Source organism: Arvicanthis niloticus, chromosome X (genome assembly GCF_011762505.2).
Source record: "Arvicanthis niloticus isolate mArvNil1 chromosome X, mArvNil1.pat.X, whole genome shotgun sequence".
Lineage (NCBI taxonomy): Eukaryota > Metazoa > Chordata > Mammalia > Rodentia > Muridae > Arvicanthis > Arvicanthis niloticus.
The window spans coordinates 97,792,193-97,817,514 of NC_047679.1; the positions used below are offsets into that span (position 1 = coordinate 97,792,193).

General features: G+C 42.5%; 1 protein-coding gene across 4 annotated transcripts; it reads left to right on the forward strand.

Moving 5' to 3' along the window:
• The first annotated feature begins 15,822 nt into the window (after nucleotides 1–15,822).
• Nucleotides 15,823–19,064, forward strand: Zcchc12 (zinc finger CCHC-type containing 12). Of its 4 annotated transcripts, none has more exons than XM_034484714.2 (5): nucleotides 15,823–15,923; nucleotides 16,007–16,078; nucleotides 16,447–16,506; nucleotides 16,723–16,856; nucleotides 17,259–19,064. In XM_034484714.2, the coding sequence occupies exon 5, from the start codon at nucleotides 17,344–17,346 to the stop codon at nucleotides 18,547–18,549; it is 1,206 nt and encodes a 401-aa protein (XP_034340605.1). In that variant the 5' UTR covers nucleotides 15,823–15,923; nucleotides 16,007–16,078; nucleotides 16,447–16,506; nucleotides 16,723–16,856; nucleotides 17,259–17,343; the 3' UTR covers nucleotides 18,550–19,064. The 4 variants fall into 4 exon arrangements, with proteins under 4 accessions (XP_034340605.1, XP_034340606.1, XP_076775264.1 ...); XM_034484715.2 differs by having other exon boundaries at nucleotides 16,450–16,506; XM_076919149.1 differs by having other exon boundaries at nucleotides 16,007–16,074.
• Nucleotides 19,065–25,322: the final 6,258 nt, after the last annotated feature.

A 25,322-nucleotide genomic window follows, 5' to 3' on the forward strand; every position in this document is an offset into this window, starting at 1 on the left:
AAACAAAAACCAAACCAAACCAAACCAAACCAAACCAACCAACCAAACAAACAAAAAACCTTAGTCCTGCTACTTCATTCAGTCACTGATTCAAATGATTCTGTGGATACCAGCCAATCAGATTGGATTGTAGCTCTAATTCCTTGGTATACATGTATCAATCCCTGGATGTGCAGCTTTTTATAGGAGTATGGCTATAGCCCAGGGATTAAGTGCCTACTTAGTGTGTATGCATTCCTGGGTTGAATCCCCAGCACCATTCAGAAGCAGATATTTATTGTCTATTATGGGTCAGATATCTGCTAGGCATTGTGTGATACTGGGCATTACTTCCTTTCCTCTGAGATTCAATTTCTTCACCCATGATAAGAGTGAAAAATAGGAGCCCTTGCCATTTCATTAGTCACAATAAACCAAGTGATGAGTTTTGATTAGTTTTAGGAAAATAATAGAAGCAGATAAGGGAAAAATTGAAGATGATCCAAGACTCATAAGTTTCAAAATGTGGAGGAAGAACACAACACAAATGATTCTGCATGTTATTGTTTGACATAAGCACTGATGTAAGGATCAATTCTACATGCCTTACCCCCATCGTGCTGCCAGAGCCACTAGACGTGAGATGATGATAGCTCTAATCAAAAATGGAGTTTGGAACTGGAAAGATGGGTCAGTTGGTAAAGCGCTTGCAGTGGAAGCACGAGGAGCTGAGTTTGAGTTCAGAATTCATGAGTGTATGAGTTTGGTCTCAAGAACCCACATACAAAAAGCTGGGCATACTGGTGGTATACACTTGCAATGTCACTGCTGGAGAAGCAGGGGCAAGTGGATCCCTAGGGCTCACTGGTCATCCAGTCAAGGGTGCTTAGAGAGCTCTAGGCCAGTGAGAGATTCTGTCTTAAGAACAAGATACACACCTGGCAAAGAACTGATACCCAAGGACATCCCTCTGGACCCTGTTTGCACGTGCAACCCTCACATGTACCACATAAGCATACATACAGATAAGGCAGACCACTCAAACGACACCCCAGGAATCCTCCAGCCAGTGTCCATATATACATACTGTCCCCCCTTGGTGTGTACTGCTTTCTTTTAGCATCCTCTCTCCAGCTGCTACCGCCCTAATGCCTCCTGTTGATTGGCTAACAATGGATTGATAACCCTTATAAGAGTATGTATTCTACTCTTTCCCTAATTGCCTCATTTCCTGTCCTTTCCTGCCCTTTCAATGTCTGCTTCCTCTTAATGTACAAGCTCAATTCATTCTGTATCAAAAAAGATTTAAAAACAACCTGTGGGTTATTATTCTTGGATAAGATTCCTTTTGTTAGTAGCCCACCTCAAACCCTGATACCACTTTCATGGTGGATGTTTAAGCATCTTTTCTTTGGGAAAAAATCAAAACATAAAAAGGTAGAGATTTTATTACAATGCATGACCCTGTGCTCCTCACCTGGTGTGAATAATTATCAGTACATTCTATCTTGTATCATGTTTACCTCCATCTATTGTCTATTCCAGACAGAACTAAATAGTTTGACACAATTCCTAGCCATTGTATTCTGTCATCTGCAAATACTTAAACATATATCTCTACAAAGTAACATTTTTTATTAAAGAAAAACATATAAACTTGGAACACCTTATTACACCTGTAGTCTCAGATACTTGGGAGGTTAAAGAAGGAGGTTGCTTTGAGCCCTGAAGTTTGGGACCAGCGTGGGCAACATAGACTTTGACTGAAGGAGGATGGTTGCTTGAACTCTGGAGTTTGGGAACAGCCTGGGCAACATAGACTTCCTAGAAATACTAACCAAACAAAAATATGTATGTATGCCTTCAGTACTGTTATACAACTTTTTAAAACTAATAGAAATCCTTAACATTGTCAAATATTATGTTAGTGTTCACATTTCTCCAATTGTCTCATGAATGTTTTCCCCACAATTTTCTTAAATCAAGATCCAACAAACTCATGCTGGCTAATACTTTGTGAATTGCAAAGACAAAAATTGGAGGAAAAATAATTATTTGGCTTTAAAAATCACACTATGTCAGCATCTAGTAATGAATATGACCCTCTCGCTACAAAGTCACTCCCTCTTGCCCTTCCAAATTGTTTAATTCAGGAATTCTTCACAAACATCTGTGGGAATGAACTGAAAACCTAAGTTTGGCTTTGAAAATATGAAATTCTTCCACACTAAAGACACACTCTGAAAACAAACAAACAAACAAAGACAAACAAACCTGGCCTGGGGCATAGCTCTGGAACATGTGCTTAGTATATGTGAGACCCTGGTTTCTACCCCCAGTGTCAAAACTAAAACCATGACAAAAATGACTCATCCACATAGATGTCCACCCTTATGCATAAATGCCAACTTCAGTATGTCTGGGGAGTGTTTTGGCAAATGGAGGCAGAGAGAACACATCTGTTTTTTATCATCACCCCCATAGGGTAAGGACCAACATAAAGATGTTGGCAATGTGGTCATGAAGGACATCACTTCTGCATGAATCAATTAAGACCAAAGAGTTGCAGCCTTTTAATACTCTGAAGTGCACGAAAAAACTTGAAACAAAATGGGAAAAGAGATTTATGAAATGGAGTATTAGGTTGGCAAGAATTACACATAGTTACATGAACACATCTCAAATGTGCTGCATTTACACTTGATAATGAAGTTTGCGGTAAGTTGCTGCCTTGAATGCAGCTGGGAAATACTGATCAAAACCGTGTGACTATCACCAGCAAAGCAATCAAATATACCAATGAGAAAACATCCAGTCAAATTGAACATGGGACTCTGGGATTCACATCCTTGCCACCTGGGTCTACTCTATTCCACTTTGCCTTTAATCCATTAATTCAAGAAGCCTTTAAATGAACATAGATCATGCACAAAATTTCCTGGTAGAGTCAACATTATAGGGCATACTTTTTGCACTACAGTTGTTTTAATTCCAAGGCAGAATAACAGATTTATTCTAAGTAGTGGACTAGCTCTGCCTGGTATACTTTTTTAGAAGGATTTTTGAGTTTTAGAAGGATTTTTGGGCTCAGTAGGAATTCAACTAATGTGTATGAATGATGTGTTTCTCTGGATACTGAAAAGAGGGTAAATTGAAGTATTGTGCCAGCTCATTGACATACATATTATATATATATATATATATATATATATATATATATATATATATATGCAATGCGATGAACCCTCTTACATCAATCAGTAACTAAGGAGATGTACCACAGGCTTGTTCACAAGCCAATCTGGTGGGGCCATTTTTTCAAGTAAGATTCCCTCTTCCAAAATGACTCTCAACTTCTATCAAGTTGACTGTCATTAAAGTGAGCTGAAGTTCATTAAAACTAGCCATCATGGTTGGCTTTTTCAGGACTCAATGCATAGGAGGTAGATGTACAATGACAGAACAGGACCTGGAGGCACACACCTGGAATCCCAGCTGTCTGGAGGATGAGGCAAGAGGACTGTAAGTTAGAAGCCAATCTGGTCTACATCTTGAGATCATATCTAAAAAAAATGGCAGATACAAAAAACAGTGGGAGTTTGAGAGTGAATGAGAAATAAGAATTCTATTTTGGATATGTGGGTTGTGGAGTTCCTGAGATTCCTAGTGATGTTCAGGCACCCAGAGATGGCTGTGAAAGGAGCAGCTTCAAAAGTCAGGGGCAAATAGCCCACATTTTCTCTGGCATGTGGAATCTAGATTTAAGTGTGAGTGGAGAGTGGAGAGTACAGCAAGGGAGGCAAGGAAGAGGACTAGAGGGAGGGAAAAGAGGAGAAGAAGAGAAAGTGATAGGATGTGTGTGATATGAAAGCAGGAGGGTAGACTATTTGAAGGTAGGTGAAGTAATAGCAAGGAAAAGGAGAATTTTAAGAACAAAATATAATTATTTTATATATGAGTCATTATAATGTCCTCTATCACTGTGCATGCAAAATAAAAGTTTATATTTATATGGCTGTTGAGATGGCTCACTGGGTGAAGGTACTTGCTGCCAAGCTGGACAACTTGAGTCCAGTCTTCAGGATCCACTTGGTAGAAGGAGAGAATCAACTCCCACAAGTTGTCCTCTGACACTATAGGCATGCCATAATACCCATGGATAAATAAATACCAGGATCCAGGATAAATAAATAAATATAACATTAAAAAAGGAGGGAGAGTCACCAGAGATATCCACCAGAGAAAGAGCAAATAGTTACTACCAGAATTCACTTTGCATGTCTTCCAGCATAGGGCCGAGAAATCTGAGCTTGCTGTACAGTCTCCAGCTGGAAGTGGGAAAGTGAGTGCTTGGCCTGCACTTGCTGCCCAAGAGTAACACACTACTGCCACCTGGGGGCTGCACATAGAAATTGTAATGGCAGCTTTATGAAAGACATTTGGAAAAGATATAATTTGAGAGGACATGGCCCCTCCTTTCAAGAGCCTTTTATGAGACTTCTGTCTCTTACTTTTAGTTCTTAAAATCCTAGAATGGTTTCATATCTCAGTTTTGTTTCCTTTTGCTAACATCTTCTTTACTGATTTCATTTATTTATGTATTATTCAACAAACATTCATTTAGTAGCTATATTGTGCTGGACACTAAAGATACATTAATAAGCAAAAACATATGTATCCCTTCAGCAAACTGTATTTTAGTGTAACTGTAAAAGGAGGGTGAAGAATTGGATCTAGGCCTTGTGCTTGCTAGTCAAATGCTCTACCACTGAGCATGTCTCCAGCCTCTTATCATTTTAGTGTAGAAACCACTATGAGGGAAAGGCTGGCAATGCAGTGAGAGCAAGCAATGGGTGAGCCTCAGAAAATAGGTAAAATTTCACTATATAGACCAGGCTAGCCTCAAACTCATGACCTTCCCAAGTGCTGGGATTGTAAGCATCACAGCCGTGTTTGATTTGAGCTGAACCAATATGATTATTGTCCTATACACTCAATGGAACAATTGGAATGCGGTATCTTAAATATTCTAGCAAATAAAGTCTGGATAAAAATCAAGATATCAAAATTTGCCTTTCAGATTCCTCACTAGTTAAACAGAGATGATGATATTAGACACACAGGCTGAGGGTGTTCCTCAGTGCTAGGGCACTTCTGTAGTATGCACAAGACCCCAGGTTCCATCTGGGCACTTCTATAGTTTGCACAAGACCCCAGGTTCTGTCTCCAGCACCAGGAAAATAAAAATAACAGTCACACCTTTAGAGAGCGTTTTTTGAGGTACCACTTGAGAAGCACTTAAATTAAAGTCTAGTGCATAGTGAGCACATAATATATGCCACTCTTCTCACCTGTTTATAGAAAGAGCTAGGAAAATTGCTGCCAGGCTGAGAGAATACTGAGGTTGTTTCAATACAGTGCCATGGCAAAGGTGTGACTTCAGGTGTTCAAGGACCCACTCCAGCATTAGTAGTGGTTAGCAAAACAAGGAATAAAGAATTGAGCTTATTAGATCACTTAAAAATCCTCTGGTTTGCAGAAGTACACACACAGAAAGCAACCTTCTCTATAGCCCATACATAAAAGAAACCCCCTCATCTCTCTAAAGTCTTGCTTTGTAGCCCAAGCTGACCTCCAACTCCTGATCCTTTTACCCATGCCTCCTTGGCACTGGGTTTCAGGTGCTCCACCACACACACAAGCAATTACCCAGTCCTGCCTCAGTAGAAAAGCATCCCTTATTTTTTTAAATAAAAGCTAATGGATTAAGTATTAGCTTTAATTTTTTGATCAATCCATCATATTCCTCATATGTTTGCCCATTAATCATTCTTCTGCCCTGGAGAACCAAACAGATCACTCCCCCCCATTCCCCCGCTCATGAAAGCTGAAATTAGAGGAAGGACTGGAGATTGTAACTGCTAAATTTCCTGGAGTTGATCATGGTACTGGTGTTATCTACAATCATATCTCATGACTTAGGAAATATGAAAATAGGCCAAGGACTAAAGCAGCATGATATATGAAACTTGCCTACACACAGCTCTGAATAAAACCTTAATAAGTAAGCAGGGAGATGGAATGACAAATCTGTCAGATTGCTCAAGATTGGTAAGGTCTGGACAGACACATGGAAATTCGTTGTTCTCTTCTTGAAGCTCTGAGGTAACTTCAAAATTACTTTTGAATTCAAAAGGTTTAACAGCCTTCCTCTTCTGTAGGTTGAGACTCTTATGTCACATGTCTTCTGCTCTGCTTCTCTCTTTCACTCACTCATCTTTCATTCTTTCATTCTTTATCTGAGATTGACTGAGCATCTGCCAGGCTCAGAACTCAGCACTGTGGATACAGCCCAGAAGAAAGCCGATTCTATCTATGCTCATGTCACTTGGAAGTATTTGTAGACAATCCAATCATTCTAATGTGAGGCGACCATGGTGGAAGAATGGGTGTGAGGGGAGGTGGTCTGAGGGTGCTCAGCTGACATTTCTGGACCTGCGAAATGACCCCACAATCTCCAGTTGTAAGGATACAAAGGGCAGCAAGCCAAAGAAATGAGCATCCCTTTATGAAAAATCTGTTAGCTGAGAGGAAGGACAAGTAAGTCTGCCCAAGCATTTGACAAGCTGCTCTGTCTGCTCCCTTAAATGTCACGGAGCATTGCAAAGAGATTGCCTGGATTTGAGTGACAGCTGCTGTGTCCCAGAGAAATAATTGAGAAAGACGAATGAATAGACTTGGTGCCTCGGGGGAGGCTGGGATCAATCATCAGAAGTCTAGCCAATGCCTCAGAGCCAGGGCCGTAGCTCCTGTTGTTTTGAAGCCCTTATCCTTCATCCTTTATATGCACAGACATAGTCATGGCAACCAGATTCTGTGCTGCACAATTTCAGTTCTGAGAACAAAAATTCAACAAGAATCATTCCAGTTTCTACATCAGGATTTGCTTTATAGTCTAGATTTTAAAACCCGGGGATCAGCTCACCAACGTCCATCCCCCACCTTCCAAATAACTATTCAATATGAAGATGAATTTAAAGATCAATTTAAGGATGACTTGTGAATCTTAGTACCTAAAATGCAATAAGCTTTCAACATATGGCACCTATTGTTCTTGTCAAGTGGGCTGGGTAAGGGAAATATGTAGCAAGAAGCCACAGAATAATTTTTCTTTAGGGCATTATCATGGGACAGGTATAGGGCTCAAAACAGAAGGATAAAAATACCTTTTATTTGGCCTATTTCAGAGGTTTGCTAATTTCAATTACCTAGTATTTTAAATAGCCAATAATAAAATGTAGTACATGCATTTTATTTATTCACCCATAGCCTCGTAGTTCTGATTACTGTGGGACTTTTCATGGTGTTTTCATCTCTATGATCTCATTTGACCCTTATGATAATCCAAGGAGATATGTGCTATTGTTAATGTCTCTGTTTTACAGATGAGGGAACTGATCTATCCATATCTATGACTGTTTGTGCGTGCATGTGTGTGTGTGTGTGTGTGTGTGTGTGTGTGTGTGTGTGTGGCATATGTCACACGTGTATGGTTGCATATTTGTGGGTGTGGGTGTGAATATGTGCGCATGTGAATACTGAGGCCAGAGTTGACATTGTGTGTCTTCTTCCATAACTCCACTATATTTTGTTTTAAGCAGTCTCTTGCTGAAGCCAGATTTTGCTGCTTTGGCTAGTTTAGTTAGCCAGTTTGCCCCAGAGAACCCCACCTCTGTCAGATGATATATAGCTGCCGTCCCATTCCTGCCTTTTTGATGGGTTCTGGGTGCCTAAACAACTTCTCCCAGCACTGTGAATAGGATTTTTGAAGTTTTTGGTTCTGTGATTTCATAGAAAATAAATACCAAAAGAATTACTTATGCTTCTGCCATCCCAGTCTATTTGGACCAGCCAAGGAAAAGGACTAGTCTACATCTTCTAAAGGGCTCACCATGTGGATTTAGTTGGACTTTACCTGGTCCCCTTCTACAGTGCACTCCTGTGTTCAAAGACCTGGGGCAGGAGGAACTGGTAAAATAAGAGTTATGAAAACAGGCTCCTAATGAGGGCTTTGATATGGCTCTCACCCATATATATGGATGCCTGTGCTCCCTCTGAGGCATACACTTCCTTTGACCTGGAAATTCTTTTGTAAATTTTTTTAAAAGGGTCATTTTTTCCCCTAATGTGTGTCTCTGTGTGGGTTTGTGCACATGAGTGCAATTCCTGTGTCAGCCAAAAGAGGGCATCTGAATCACTGGAGCTGGAATGACCAGCAGCTGTAAAATACCTACTGTGGGTGCTGGGATCCAAATTCAGGTCCTTTGGAATAGCAGTACATGCTTAACCACTGAGCCATCTCTCCAGCTCCAGTCCTGGACATCCTACCATTGCATTCCCAGAGCTTGACCAGAGTTTAAATAAACAAACCAACCTGCTAGAAGAGTGTAACTTAAGCAAGTTCTATGGACACCTATTTACTAGGGTATACAGCATAAGAGCTTTAGGTTTGTTCTTCAATGGCACACTCTCAGTATACAAATCTCCCTGTACACAAAAGTGTTTGTGTTTAGAGATACACTTTTTCACATTGAGTCACACGATGTTATAGTTTGGGTTTGAATACCCACCAAAGACCATGAATTAAAACCTGATCCTTAAAAGCTGATCCTTGGCCTATGCCTTATTGAGAGATGGTGGAACAGTTAGTAGGTGCAGCCTACTGGACAGAAGTTAAGCCATTGGAGGTGTGTGCTCATGGAGCCTTCTCCTTCCCCTCTCTCTTTGCTTCCTTGTGAGAGGGGAGTCACCTTCATTATGGCATGAGTCAGTACTTCTTTCCTGTTGTCTTTTCAATGATGGATAATCATTTGTTTTGGAATTTGAGTTTCATTTGGGAACTAATATTAATATGCTGCTACAAATGTTATTATACAAATTGTGGGTATGTTTGTATGTAAATGTATGTGTATATGTATGTGCATGAGTGTGTATATATGAGTGAATATGTGAGTGTAGGGGGTGTGTGTGTCTCTGTGTGTGTGTGTGTTGGATATTCACCTAGGAGTCAGACTGCTATATCATACGGTATTTCTATGCTTAACTCTGAGGAAACTTCAGACTGTCTTCTGAAGCGACTATGCATTTTATATTCCATTAACATTAATTTCTCCATATCTTTGCAAATACTTGTTTTTTATTAGAGCTATCCCAGTAGGTATAAAGCAGTACCTCATGGTGTTTTGATTTACATTTCCCTGATAGCTAGTGATACAGTACATCCTCTCAAGTGGTTATTGGTCATTTGTATATCATCTCTGGAGAAATATCTACTCAACATTTTGCCAAGTTTTAAATTGGATTACTCATCTTTCTGTTATTGAGCTGTGATATATTTTATAATTTCTAGATAAAAATCCCTTATCAGGTACATGATTTGCATGTGTTATTTTATCTGTGGATTGCCTTTTACTTTTCCTGACAGTGTCCTGAGATATGCAAAAGATTTTTGTTATTTATATTTTGGCGTTATATCTCACCTAACTCAAGGACACAAATATTTACTTCTGTGGCTTCTTCTAGAAGTGTTATAACTTTTGCTCTTAAACTTAGATATATGACATATGACTCATTTTCAGTTAAATTTTGTACATGGTATGAAGTCATACTCCAAATAATAATAATAATAATAATAATAATAATAATAATAATAATAATTTATGGCAATATTAATAATATCACTATACATAACAGTATGGTATTGTTTTTATTATTATTATCATCATTATTATTATTTCACATGTAGGTATTCAGTTGTACTATATAGATCACCAGACTTGGTGGCAGTACCCTTATCCACCAACTCAGTTCACTGGTCCAAATGGAGGACATTCTTGTTATTTTAGTTCCTTTGTATTTCATTACTTTCTATTTCTCTTAAATGGGCTTATAGGTTTTTTCTTTCCTTTTGTTTTTTTTTCTTTCTTTCCTTTTCCTCTTTGTACATACTGAGATGAATGCTTGACACTTTTAGGTTTTGGCAGGGCATCACTGTTAAAAAAAACTTCCTCTATCTAAGCCCCACTTTAAGTGCTTTCTTCAATTTTTGATTATTGTTAGGTTAAAAATGTGTACAATTCTACTATTATCCTTTAACTCATCAGTTATTTCTGAATATGTGTCTTGTATACCATGATGCTCCAGTGATCTTTCTGTTATAAATATAATTAGAAATTTATTTGCATTATGATCAGAACACAATTATTCGAAATTTGTTGAGCTTTCCTCTTTGGTCAAGTTCTGTAATTGCTCGGGATATGTACGTGGTTACCATGTTCTGTACAGTGTTTATTATCTTACATTAGAAGTCATGCAGTTTAAAGTATCAGTTTCTCTGCTTTTACTCATCCCACCCACATCACTCTCTCCATTCCTATCACAACAACAACAAAAAAAGAAATGCAACTGTGGATATAGTTCTGCAGTTGGCTGCATGCTTAGCTTGTGCATGTGCGCTAAAATAAACAAATGAATGAGCCAAGAATCGTCAGCAGCTGTTGTTAATTTCCCTCAAAATTCCCCCTCTCTACTTGTTTAGAAATTTACATCCTTTTGTTGTTAATAGTCACATTCCATTAATGAATTAATTATCAGACAATAATGCCTAGAAATACCAAGTGACTTCTGATCTAATACAAGGTTCTTAGAGAACTTGAATTCTTTCCATGCACTGCCTTTTGACTTTCCATATTGTTTAACAGCTTACTTTTTAAAAGCACACTAGAGCCAAATCTCAGCATTAAAGAGTGCTTCCTGCTGTTCCAGAGGACTTAAGTTCAATTTCCAGCAACCACAACTGCCTGTACCTCCAGTTCTGGGGTCTCCAACACCCATGGCTTTTGAGGAGACCCACACTCATATGCATGTACCCACACACAGATACACACAAATATATAATATTTTTAACATCACAAAATTAATCAGAATACAGTTCTTATCTATATTCTTAGATGTCACATTTCCTTTTGTCAGTGCTTCTTTATGTTGCCCCGTACTACATAACTTTCCTTGTTTTTCACTCCTTTGTACATCTTGTTACCCTGAGATAATCCCCTCCCAAGAAAATCTTTAGAATTTTCAACAACATGATATACTGATGAAAACTTCTGTTTTTATTTTCAAAAAGTATATTGATTTTCTGAATATTATTGTGATGGTTTCTATATGCTTGGCCCAGGGAGTGGCACTATTAGGAGGTGTGGCCTTGTTGGAGTCGGTGTGTCACTGTGGGCATGGGCTTAAGATCCTCATTCTAGCTGCCTGGAAGCCAGTATTCTACAAGCAGCCTTCAGATGAAGATGTAGAACTCTCAGCTCCTCCTGCACCATGCCTGCCTGGATGCTCCCACCTTGATGATAATGGACTGGACCTCTGAACCTGTAAACCAGCCCCAATTAAATGTTGTCCTTATAAGAGTTGCCTTGGACATGGTGTCTATTCACAGCAATAAAACTCTAACTAAGACAATTATCATGAGTGATATTGCCTGAAGGCATCAGATTACCATGGGTAGGGCTCCCATAAGCATCCCTATGGTGGCTTTGACTTCAGATGAATCAAAGGCCTAGTAAGAAGTGCCCATCAGCACTCAGCTTCCTAAGGCATGAAGGTTTAATTTTTAAGGCAGGAAACAAAATATGGCCCTTTTAAGGTCTTCAGAGTCCTTATTATTGGAAACCCTTTCTTCTAGCCCCCTGCTTGGAACCTGAGGCCAGAAATAAGATATATTTTCTATAAAATTTAAGCCACTTTAGCTCATCCCAGCCTTACATGCAGAAATCCTGATGTTCTTCTGGTAATCTAACCCTGGAAATCTTTGTATGATCAGCATTTTAAAAATCATTATTCTGTCATCTAGTTTTTACCTATTTTGATGCCACCAGGACCAGCTGCAGACTACCTGATCTAATGATGAAGCTAATTCAAAGGTAGAAGAAGATTCTGCTTTTAGAGGCCATATTCAGGTGTCACAGTACTGAGATAGAGAAACAAAAGCCTGGGGAAAAAACCAGCAAGCTGCTGCCAGCCTTACCTCAACTGTGAGATGAGCAACTTGTCTTAGGGTTTTATTGTTGTGAAGAGACATATGACCATGGCAAATCTTATAAAGTGTTTAATTGGGTCTGGCTTACAGTTTCAGAATTTTAGTCCATTATCATCATGGTGGGAGCATGGGAGCATGCAGGCAGACATAGGGCTGGAGAAGGAGGAGAGAGAGAGAGAGAGAGAGAGAGAGAGAGAGAGAGAGAGAGAGAGAGAGAGAGAGAGAGAGAAATCTGGCATAGGATTTTGAAACCTCAAAGCCCAACCCAGGTGGCATACCTCCTCCAAAAGGGCCACATATCCTAATCTTTCACAAATAGTGCCACTCTATAATGACTAAGCATTTAAATATATGAGCCTTTGGGTGCTATCCTTATCCAAACAAACACAATGACGAAGGCAACTTATAAAAAAAATTAATTGGGGGCTTGCTTACAGTTTCAGAAGGTGAGTCCATGATCAGCATTGTGGGCAGGGAGGGGGCAATAGGCAGGCAGGGAAGCATGGTGCTGAAGCAGTAGCTGAGGGCTTATATCTGATCCACAGCAGCAAGCCCAGAAAGCAAGACTGAGCATAGAGAGGGCATTGAAACCTCAAACCTGGCCCCCAGTGACAAAGGCCTCCAAGAAGGCCACACCTCCTAATCCTTCTCAAACAGTTCTAACAACTTGGGACCAAGCATTCAAGTATATGAGCCTACGAGCACCATTCTCATTCAAACCACAATATAACCCATTTTCTCTATGCCTCCAACATGGAGCTGCTCATTTCTTAGGGCCAGTGAAGTCAAATTAGAGCCCAGAAGAAAGCAACACAGCAGCTGAACTGAAACACAGAAGAGTTGTATGGGGGCAGTGCTCTAGTGCTGTTATTGGATAGTCTAGTCAATTTATGTCCTTTTCATTTTAAAAACAGACTCCCACACAGCTCTGGCTGTTGTTAGACTACGACAATGAAGATGATCTTGAATTTCTGATGTTCTTGCCTATACCTCTCAAGGTCTCAGATTGCAGGCACGTCTCATCATGCCTAGCCTAGACTAGGTTTTATTTCATATACATGAAGGATGAAGGTAATGCAGGCAGATAGTACAAGAATTTTGTTTATAAGCACTAGTGGCCCAGACCAATTTAAAAATTTATGTCTTCGTAAAATATAGTCTATAGTAATATTTGTAAGGCTCTCCATAGTCTCTGCAATCTCTGGCTCCTGGCCATTCTTCAGAGTTCTTCAGCCGCCTTCTGGCTTCTAAGTGAGACAAAGGCTCATAGCTCCGGGATTTTGAGGGCTTATAGCATCAAAAAAAAAAAAAAAAAAAAAATCACTCTCTGGTTGCTATAGCTGCAGCAGCAGCTGGATGTCTGGATACAGAAGCCTGTGTTTTATTAGGTCTTGGTCTTAGCAGCTCAGCCTGCTGTATCTGTGATAAAGACTACGGGTAGGCAATAAAAGACCATCTGGGGGAAGCATTTATTTGGCTTGATGCTACAAGGGAACATGCACCAGAGATACCCCCTGCATTAAGCTGACAAAACTGAGGAAGAAGCCCGATGCTATAGCTAGAAAAGGTACATGGCACACTTATGCTGGAATTATATTTTGGCCAACTACAGCCTTGCATATTCAAAGCTCCTTGTTCTACCAGTCATGAACTTTACATAGAAAATGACCGTAAGATTTTTTTTAAGGAACCTATTGTAGACATTGTATTATACCAATCACAGGGAATCTCCCCCCACCCCACCCCCACCCCCCCACCCCCGACTACAGGGGGAAGTGTTTTTGACAGGAGGAGGAGTGGAGTCTTTCAGATCCCTGCAAGTTGCCTGGAGAAATTGTGATTAAAGAACAAGGCCTCCTGAAGCAGGAGTGCTGACTCCCCTCAAATCACCTGTGGTTGCAGGGTCCCTTGCAGCTGCAGTGGGGTTTCCTTGGAGGGACATGGCAGCTCAGAGTAGATGGACTGCCTTGAGTGTAGTCTGGCAGCTGTCAAAGGGCCCAGTTGGCCGATAGCTCCCACTTTAAGGCAGACAGATATAAAGGAAGGATCTGCCAGCTGTTATCCCAGGGAACTAATGGCTCACTCCCAGCAGTTTGCTCATCCACAGAAACAATAAGTAAACTTTAAAGGATCTTTATAATAAAAGCCAAATAAATTAATATTTTTGTAGCATTCAACAACGTTTAAGCTGGGCATGGTGGCTCATGCCTATAATAACAACAGTTGGGAAGCTGTAATAACAACAGCAGGAGGATTGCCACTAGCTCCAGGTCAGCCTGGGTTACATTGGGATTCCAGACTAGCCTGGGATATAATGTGAGACTCTGTCTCAAAACATCAATAACGACAAACAAACTAAAATAAAATAAAAACAATAACTAACCCCTAACCATGTGGCCTTAGGAAGAATTGGGCCCTTCTGATTATGTACAGTGTAGAATCAACCACGCCATCAGTTAAAAATATAAAAGACAAAAACTGAACCTTGAGCCTCTAGGTAAACCAGAATCCCCTGCATTCTTAATGTGTGTGTGTGTGTGTGTGTGTGTGTGTGAGAGAGAGAGAGAGAGAGAGAGAGAGAGAGAGAGAGAGAGAGAGAGGCAGAGAGACAGAGAAGAGGAAGAAAGGAGGGAGGGGGAGGAGGGAGGAAGGAGGGCGGGAGGAAGAGAGAGAGAGAGAGAGGCAGAGACGAGGGGGAGAGAGAGAGAGAAAGAGAGAGGAGGGAGAGAGAGAGAGGAGGGAGGGAGGAGGGCGAGAGAGAGAGAGAGAGAGAGAGAGAGAGAGAGAGAGAGACAGAGACGAGGGAGAGAGAGGAGCAGAGAGAGAGACAGAGACGAGGGAGAGAGAGGAGCAGAGAGACAGAGATGAGGGAGAGAGAGAGGAGGGAGGAAGGAGGGCGGGAGGAAGAGAGAGAGAGAGAGAGAGAGAGAGAGAGAGAGAGAGAGAGAGAGAGAGAGGAGGGAGAAAGGAAGGAGAGAGAGGAGGGAGGAAGGGAGGAAGGAGGGGGAGAGAGAGGCAGAGAGACAGAGACGAGGGAGAAAGGAGGGAGAGAGAGAGGAGGGAGGGAGGAGGGCGGGAGGAAGAGAGAGAGAGAGAGAGAGAGAGAGAGAGAGAGAGAGAGAGAGAGAGAGAGAACGAACAAGGGGGCGCATGCGCCAGGGTCTCATGCACATAGCAGGCTGCTCTTGAACTCCCTTTCTAGTTAAGGCCCTGGATTCCTGATTCTCCCATCCTCCCCTCCTAAGTGCAATGATCACAGGCATGAACCACTAAAGGTGGCATCAAAATAGCTTGTTAGAGTCTTAAACAGACTAGTCTTGAATTTCTGACACATTCGCCTCAACCTTCCAAGAAGCTGGATTACAGATGTACATCACCCTGCGCAACACCCCCAAACATTTCTGCGACAGCTAGCTAAGGAGCTTAATATCTCCCAATATCTACCCGCTTTTACTGTTTTACCTGATTTGGGTTTCACCTTGCCATACATACACATCTGGCCTCGAGACACAATACTGGGCCAAGGGAGAATGCAAAAGGCAGAAGGGAAGAGTGGAGGGAAAGAGTCACAATCGAAGGGGTACAATGCAGCTTAGCTCTCTAAAATCGCCCAGCAGCCATGGCTACCAGAGCCTGTTGCATTCCCCCACCCCCGCTTCTGCCCCCCTTCTTCCCTCCCTGCTTTCCCCCACCCGAACCTTTGGGCTGCTCGAAACCACCCCCGCACTCCCCTGATTGGCTCCGCTGGCCTGCTCGTCACACTCTTTTGTGTCAGTAGGCTGCTGATAAAAGCTTTGCAGCTGCCCAGGGAACTGCGCTATTCGAATCCGGTTACCTGTGGGTAAGTGGCTGGGTGAAGCAGCTTTTTCTGGCAGCTTTGGGTCGCCCAGCGGCTCTGGAGGTGCCAGCACTTTTTTCCTACAGGGCGACTGGACTCACTGGGAGAATCCGTAGCTGAGGACACCGCAACAGCTTCTGGCTACCAGCGGATTGCAGGTTTTAAAAGCAAGGGGGCTGGGGGGGGGGGGATGGGAGAGGGGGATGGGAGAGACGTGATTCCTTGTTGTGGAGAGGGGAAAAGGTGGTGGGGGGGGAAAAGCCCACGGGTATCAGGCCACTTGTGCCTCAGAAAATCAGCAATTGCAAATCTGGGGGAGGGAAGGTGCATTTGCATGACCTCACTGGGATTCAACTGGAAGACGCCACTTGGTAGGTTTTGCCTGGCCAGGGAAGGGGTTGGGGAAGAGGCCACCTGGAGGATGTGGGAAAAGGATTTTTGTTTGCCTTGAACCCCCTATGTATCCCCTCTAATTTCTCTGGGTACTGTGGGGGTGGGTGTGTCCAACTCCTTTTCTCTTTCACAGTAGCAGCTCATCAAAGAGGAATCTGAACTTGAATTCGGTGCAGCTGATTGTACAGCTGGGGTAGGCTAATGGTATCTCGGGATGCAATGTGTGTTTCTTTTTTGGGGGGGGTATCGTTTTGTATTGTATTCAGAAGGTGGGAGAGGGAATTTTCTGCCTAGTGACAGCAGAAATGGGCGGGAGGAGAGAGGGAGGAGGGAGGGAGGGAGGAAAAGGAGGATGATGACGACGGAGTATTTTTCTGACCTTTCCTTCGCCTCATCCAATATGGCGCAGTCTTGATATCCTGAGCATCAGGATCTGCGACCCCCAGTCGATCTCGAGGTCCATCAACCGTACCCTGGAGGCAAGCTTTCTCACGGCAGGACACAGGTTGCAGAGGCTGGAAATACTCTAGTTTCCCAGCTGATGTAAGAATCTGAGAAATCATGGGGCAGCGGGTAGGGTGGGGTGGGGTGGGGAGTGGGTGGTCCAGGGAGCTTTGAGAGGGGCTTGCAATTAAGACCAGAGACGTCTCTTTTTAACCCCTGCGAATTTGTGACCATTGTGCAGTTCCACAAGTAAAATCCAGAATGGAAGCAACAGTTGCCCTCCCTCTCACAGGACTGGCGGGAGGGAGGGTATGGATGACGTAGCTATAAAAAAGCACTCAGTTAGTATTGAGACATCAGCTAGCTACAGGAGGCTGCAATTGCTCTCCTATCTGGTATTTTAGGACAGTGGACAGATATATGGGGTATTGAGGCACAGTAATTACATCTGGAGCCTGCTCCCTTGCTAAATTCTCCTCTCCCGTTTTCTTTTTTTTGCAGCCCCTGCTGAGATTGGAGACTGCTGCACTGCTGAAGATAAAGCATTTTTATTTTGTTTCTAAAACACCTATCACTGTTGTCAGGCATGGCTAGCATCCTTTCACGCCTGGGTAACAGCCGGGGGCAGAACTCACCCTTGCCACCTTGGGCTCATTCCATGCTGAGGTCCCTGGGGAGGAGTCTTGGTCCTTTAATGGCCAGCATGGCAGAGAGAAACATGAGGTTGTTCTCTGGGAGGGCAGAGCCAGCCGAGGGGGAAGAAACCTTTGAAAACTGGCTGAGCCAAGTAACTGGGGTGCTGCCTGATTGGCATATGCCTGAGGAGGAAAAGGTCAGACGCCTAATGAGAACTCTCAGAGGCCCTGCCCGGGAGGTCATGCGTTTGCTCCAAGCTGCTAATCCCAGCCTAGATGTAGAGGATTTTTTGCGGGCAATGAAGCTGGTCTTTGGGGAGTCTGAGAGCAGTGTGACAGCCCACAGTAAATTTGTTAACACTGTTCAGGAACATGGAGAGAAACCATCCCTCTATGTGATCCGCTTAGAGGTGCAGCTGCAGAATGCTATCCAGGCAGGGGTATTTGCTGAGAAAGAGGCAAACCAGGCTCGCCTGCACCAGCTCCTGGTAGGGGCTGAGATGAGTACAGACCTTCGATTCAGGCTTAAGAATCTTCTCCGGGTATATGCAAACGAGCCCGAGCGCCTTCCCAATTTCCTGGAGTTAATCAGGATGATAAGGGAGGAAGAGGAATGGGAGGAGGCTTTTATTAATCCTAAGCGGCCCAGAAGATCTGAGTCAGTGATGGACAGGGCACTCAGCCCTATGGCATTTCAGAGCCCCCCACCAATAATGATCAGCAGTATTGACTGCAATGTGATAGAGATAGATGACTCTCCTGATGATTCAGATGAGGATGTGATCTTGGTGGAGCCTGAGGACCCACCACTGCCATCCTCAAGTGGCTCTTCCTTCCTAGGCAGGGCTGTATCTGACGACCAAGTGCTGGTCATTGAGTCCCCTAACATTTTTGAGATCCAGGGTCCTTCCACCAGTAGTGGTGCTGGGAGAAAGAACAATCCTTTTGGGGAGGTGCGCAGAACCAGGAAGCGCAAACATACAGTCCATTGTTCCCACTGCGGTGAGGAGGGCCACACAAAAGAAACCTGTGACAATGAGAATGACAAGGGCCAGGTTTTTGAGAATCTGATCATCACCCTGCAGGAGCTGACACATACAGAGGAGAGAGCAAGGGGGGCCCCTGGAGAACCCATTGGCTTCTCTGAACCACAGTAAGATGCTGCTCTCCAGTCTTAAGTTAACGCTTACCTGTATTAAATGTTTAATGGTAGAAAAGTTGGGGGGGACAAACTTCTAATTGCATGAACAAATCCGCAAAGTGGCTTTCTTTTGGGGTGGAGAAAGGGTCTTGAATACCAGTATAGTAAAGAGAAGTGGCCTGATTATGATCTTGTTCCCTTTCCCCGCTGCCTAGCAGTCTATTTTCTGTGTGAACCTAGCTTCTTGGTGGCTTTATTCTCTTTGTGAAAGTGGTCTTGTTCATTGTTCAATCTTCAAGTAAGAAAATTATTAAAAAGTACAAATTCCCCAAAATTCTCTACCCTGTGCAACAATTGTCAGCCCTTTGGTGCCTATCCTTCTAAATATTTCTCTATTATCTGTGTTCCTAGATTAGATATATGTAGAGACAAAAGTGATCAACTAGAAGTGTTGTTCTATATGCTGTATTTTTTCACCAAAATGTGTGTTGTGGCCTTCTTTGTCAATAAATATATACATGTCAGCATCTACTTTAATGTCTCTGTGGTATTATTTTAGGAGGCAAAGGAAGGAGAAAATATAGTGAGAAGATAGAACGGTAAAAAGGGGCAGAATTACCCTCTGAAGTGTTTTGTTTTAAACCAATTTTTGATTTGCAGATAAGGAAAAAAAAACAGGCCTAGTGGCCGAGGTTTTTATTCCCACCTACCCAGGAGACAGGAAGGAGGATCTTCAGTTCAAGGTCTGCTTGAGCAGCCGGTGAGCTCAAAGCCAGACTAGGAAAGTTACTTAGATATTCCTTAAAATTAAAATAAAGTATTGGGGCTATAACTCAGTGACAGAGCACTTGTTTAGTATGCACAAAGCTCTGGGCTCATTCCCTCTGCCCCCCTCACACACACACATGGACGCAAAGGAAAAAAGAAAAAGAAATAAAGAGCATTCATTTAGCATGAATAAAGCTCTAGGTTCAATCCCCAGCACACACACACAGACACAGACACACACAGAGTACTTCCGCAAACATAGCCACACATGCACAGTAGCTACACACACACACACACACACACACATGCACACATGGAAAGAGAGAGATACAGAGCATTTGTTTAACAAGCATAAAGCTCTAGGCTTAATCTCACCTTGTGCATGGAACACACACACACACACACACACATGCACACATGGAGAGAGAGATACAGAGCATTTGTTTAACAAGCATAAAGCTCTAGGCTTAATCTCACCTTGTGCATGGAACACACACACACACATACACACACACACACACACACACACACACACACACACACACACGAAAAAGAATAAATTTCCCAAAGCAAAGGATCCCTTTGCCACAGCTGAGTGGTTCTTTGCCCCCATAAAACCAAATGATGGCCTATACTTATTGACAAATCTTCATTGCTTTCTTTAATATTCCAGAGCAGTGTGCTGGAGGAGGGGGGCAGTCCAGTGCTGAGGTAGGAGCCTAGTGTGGGCAAGGGCATTTCAACCTTTGGGTAGCATTTTAAAATTTCTGCTATTGTTGCTAGGCACCCTGATGTCTTCTGTGGGCTGATGCTACCCTCTGCTGCCTCCTGGATTAAGGAACAAAGAGAGAGAGCACTTGCTCTTAGCATCAGCAAGCTCTGCTCCTGACGGTGGCCTGATATTTAGCCTGTAAAATACAGGACATAGGAGCTCAAGGACCCCCAAACCCCAATTCAAAGTAAGATCACTTTCAATCTTTCAATCGAATCCATTCACACAGAGGCAATGGACAACAACCTACCTGTCAGGGCAAGGCAGTGTGGAGAGGGTGAAATGGACTCACGTTTGTGAGTTCCTGAGTTTGTCATCTAGGAAATGGGGGCTCCACAGAACTGAGAGAGGATGAGTGTATAGCAGTAGGAGTTGTGGTGTCAGGTGAAAAGTATGGAGCTCTAGAGGTCAGGGGACAAAAGGAGGGAAGGAGGGTCTAGGGAGACTCACATGGAGATGAACAAGAACAGAAATCCTGGTAGGAATTAAAAACATAGGGTTTCATGCAGAAACCTGGCTGGCTGGCCAGCCTTTGCTTAATCAAAAGTGGCCCAGATTTGTCTCTGAGGCAGGGATTAGGATTGCTGTCTTACAGGCACTTTTGGTGCACTTGGAAGAGACGAAAGGTCCAGGCCTAGACCTGGAGGAGGCAGTAGACACCAAGGGCTACAAAAAGTTTTGTCCAGAACCCACCTTAAAGTATTTCCTTTTTCTAGAACCACCATTGTAGCCCCTCCTAGTTTCTTGCACTTGCTCAGTTCCAGGACCCCCGTGACCTGTCCTCAGGATCCTCTGAAGCCATACTCTGCAAGCACTCTTTAAAAAAGAAAAAAAAAAAAAAAAGCCTTAGCCTCTGAACACTCATGGCCAGAGGGAAACTGCTTCTGAGCCTTTAGCTAAGAATTCAGTCCTGAACAAAGACAGACTCAAGGTTGCCAGCCCCAGTATCAGTATCCCTCCACAGCATCCGTGAATCCCTGGCAGCCACCAAACTCTGCAACCAGAGAGGTGACTTTCACACTCCTAAAAGGAAGCTTCTCAGGCTTCTCGGCCTCCTTCAACCACAGGAGCTTCCAAAATCTTCCAGTTTACACAATTTTTAACTTCATTTCCACCTGCCCCTCTGTAAGCTTGTTGTGTTAATTACTTTCCTCAATGATTTGACCAGATCCTTCACCAAAGGAAGTTTTGGAAGGGTTGGTTTTGGCTCACTGTTTGACAGTTCATCTTGGAGGGGGAAGGCATGGCATGAAGCTTTTGCACCTTCAGGCTGGACAGGTGGGGAGAAACAGAGGCAGACAGAGAGACAGAGAGAGACAGAGTCAGAAACAGTAACACACACACACACACACACACACACACACACACACACACACACACACACACGGGGAGACAGAGACAAAGAGACAGACAGGGAGTGGGGAGTAGGCTGTGATCCTCTTGTTTATTTCCCTTTTTAATTCAGTTTGGGGACTTCAGCCTATGGGATGCACGCTGCTACCCTCATGCAGAGTGGGTCTTCCTTCTGTGGTTGAACTTTTCTGAAAACACAATCCCAAACATCCCCAGAGATGAGCTTCCATGGTGATTTTCAATCCAGTCAAGTTGGCAATGAAGATTAAAGCATTACATCATCCCTTGCTGAGTATCTGTCCCCAGTGTCTAGCACTAGTAACAAAAAAGTTCCATGTTCCTTATCAACTTAATTCAAATTCACTCTTCAAATACTTGTTGAATGATTTTCCCAAAGACATAGATTATGATGCCAACATTGTTTTCTGGCCCCATGGAAGGGAAAAGAAAGAAGTCATATCTGTTCATGGACCTCCTCACTGGAGCTACAGCCTTTTTCACTGATTCCCACAGCCTCTGTTGGACACACTCAAAATTGTTTAATTTTGTAGTTCACTAACCTGATCTCTCTCTCTCTCTCTCTCTCTCTCTCTCTCTCTCTCTCTCTCTCTCTGTCTCTCTCTGTTGCTCCCTCTCCCTCTATCTCCCTTTCTCTCTCTCCCTCTTCCTCTCTTCCTCTCTCCCTCTCCTTCTCCATCTCCCTCTCCCCCCTCTCTTTCTCTCTCTCCCTCTCTCCCTTTCCTTCTCCATCTCCCTCTCCCCCTCTCTCTTTCTCTCTCTCCCTCTCTCCCTTTCCCCATCTCTCTCTTTATTTTATGAGACACAAGCCTTTTCTTTGTGCAGGAAAGGTACATTTTTCTCAGATTTGATACTTGGGTACTCAGATCAGACCACTGAGACTATCAAATGGAGGAGGAAGGTGATTGCATTTCGGCTGTAATAACCTTCCTTTTAAGCTACGGACTTATTTTCTTCCTTCTGCCTCTACCCTCACTAGTCACTATGGGCTGAAAATGGCTTTTTGTCTTGTCAGAAGCATCTGGCCTTTGAGTGGCCTTTTATATTGTTTCCCTCCTTCCTGGCATCTTTTTTCTCTGTTTCCATGGCACCCTTCCTTCATGGCTCCCTCCTCTTCTGGCCGTTTTGGTACCGTCCGTTTCTATTGTATCTTTTTTCCTCTTCCTGGCCTTTGTATAATCATCATAAAACTAAAACAAATATTGCCCCTGAGGTTTTTTGAAAATTGTTTGCCACGGCAAATTAATATAAAGTCCTTTAAATACATCAGTTCCTTTAACGCTCATACGTCTGAGAAACTCACATGGAATTGTGGGGCCTGTAAGCTAGGCAGCTAGAGGTCAGCTTCTAGGGCTGTGGTTCTCAACCTGTGGGTGGAGACCCTTCTGCGGGTGTCAAATGACCCTTTCACAGGGTCACCTAAGACCATCATAAAATACAGATATTTATATCATGATTCATAACTGTGGCAAAATTACAGTTATGATACTCCAATTTCAGGGGTTGCCAGGTACATAAAAGGTCACAGACATACTTGCAGGCAAGACACCCATATACATTCTAAAAAAAAATCAGTACTAATTTTTATTCTAGGATAATGAGCTCAAATATATAATCATTTTTATTGGCCATATTGTAATTATGCTAATTTTTACTACCAAGTCAGTCAGCAGCATGATCCCAGTCTCATTTCTGTGGTTAAACAAGATAGAAATAAATGATCTGTTTAGGAAGGTTCTTTCTCAGAGTCTGAAACCATATTCATCTCATATTCACTCTTAAATGTGATTTCTGAGAAAAGAGAATAAACACAAAAAGCAAATGGGGAGAATGTAGGGAAATAATCTCTCCTGTTCCACTGGAAAGACTGAGCACTGACACACTTTTGCTGACAGACCAATTAAGGGGCACAGCAATGGTTGACCTATGAAAACCTCTGGATCCAGCAAGATAACTTCCTAAAACGGATGCAGATAAACTAACTAGACAATATAAACAATTTTATGAACAAAGGTATGCAGCCACATTTTTTTGTGTATACCTATTTATGTCTTGGGCACATACGTGTATACATGTATGTGTATGTGTGTGACCTGAGTATAACCTTGGACATTATCTGGCCTCACTTCCTCAACAAGTATGATGCACTACAGCCAGCTTTTATATATGGGTTCCGGGGACCCAAACTCATGTTCACACTTGCATGACAAGCACTTTACCAACTGTACTGCCTGGTTTTGTGTCAACTTGACACAAGCTGGAGTTATCACAGAAAAAGGAGCTTTAGTTGAGAAAATGCCTCCATGAGATCCAGCTGTAAGGCATTTTCTCAATTAGTGATCAAGAGGGGAGGGCCCATTGTGTATGGTGCCATCCCTGGGCTGATGGTCCTGGGTTCTGTAAGAAAGCAAGCTGAGCCAGCCAGGGGAAGCAAGCCAGTAAGTAACATCCCTCCATGGCCTCTGCATCAGCTCCTGCTTCCTGATCTGCTTGAGTTCCTGTCCTGACTTCCCTTGGTGATGAACAGCAATGTGGAAGTGTACACTGAATAAATCCCTTCCTCCCTAGCTTGCTTCTTGGTCATGATGTTTTGTGCAGGAATACAAACCCTGACTAAGACACCAACCAAAATATGTATATACATACATATTTTTAAAAGTGATAAACATTCCCTTTTTTTGCTAGAGTATTTTGTAAAACCTCTATCAAATAAATTTAGGGTTGTTATATGAACAGTACTTTGAAAGGTCACAAAATTAGAAAATATTATGTGTTCAATATTTAAATGGCCAAAAAGAATGCAGAAATAGAAAAAACTAGCTGCAGGTAAATGTTGGATTCTTTAACACATTTATTTTAAATCTTATTTCAGACTCCATGAGTGTAGAGAAATGTATAATTTGTTTTGTTGAGATTCTAATCTCCATATAGTTTTTTACATATGAAAAAAATCTGGTCTTGTTTTTCTAATAAGTGTAATAATTTCTAGAACAGAAGGAAAAGAAGTCATTTGACAAAAGGGAGTACAAGGACATATAGAAGCATAGCAACAAAACTACCAGGAATAAACTTACTTGCAGGCACATACTGGTCATAAATTATGGTTTTGTTTTCCTAGAAAAAGCAACAGAATGGATGGACACATGTCTGAAAACACAAGCATAAGAGAGACTTTATGACAAATCTGAATGACGGAGAAGAAAATGGAAAAAAATTAAAATGTATAGTCAGATGATTTCCATGAATACCAAAACCCCACCAAACAGCAACAATAACAAAAAAACAAACAATAACAACAACAACAAACAGTTTAGTTGGAAGTTGTGGATGTGGTAACTAGACCAGAGAAGATGACAGCATTATAGAATCTCCAGTGCACTGGCCACCTCGCAATGACAGTTCGGGGATCTCTTGCCCCACGATGCTTACCATTACCATTGTGTGCTGTTGCTAAGGAGATGAAACAAGTAAGGTAACAGCCCTGGAACAGGTGAGCCATTGGGACAGTGGAACACAGCGAACTAGAAACGAGGGAGTCTTGCATTCTATATGTGGGCCATAGGATACTTGCTATTGCTCTTAGCAACTGGGAGCTGCAGAAAAGAGTTCTGAGTTCCAATCAAGACACAGCTTGCCTCTGAGGCAGAGAACCTTAGGTAGGAAGGTCAAGAGACCTGATAAACTGAGGCTCAGAGCTCACATGTTTTCAGGAACAAAAAGATTCAACAACAAAAAACCCTGCTTTATTCTTCCCACAAAGAAGCTGGGATCCAGGTTCAAAATAGTTCTGCTGGGCTCAGCTGGATTCCATCATGTTTAGGTGCTCACCTAGTTTATCTAAGCTTAGGCTGGGCTCTGCTAGATTCGGGAAGGCTTCG

Coding starts and splice junctions, on each gene's coding strand:
- Zcchc12 (XM_034484714.2), top strand. CDS start 17,344: ATGGCTAGCATCCTTTCACGCCTGGGTAACAGCCGGGGGCAGAACTCA.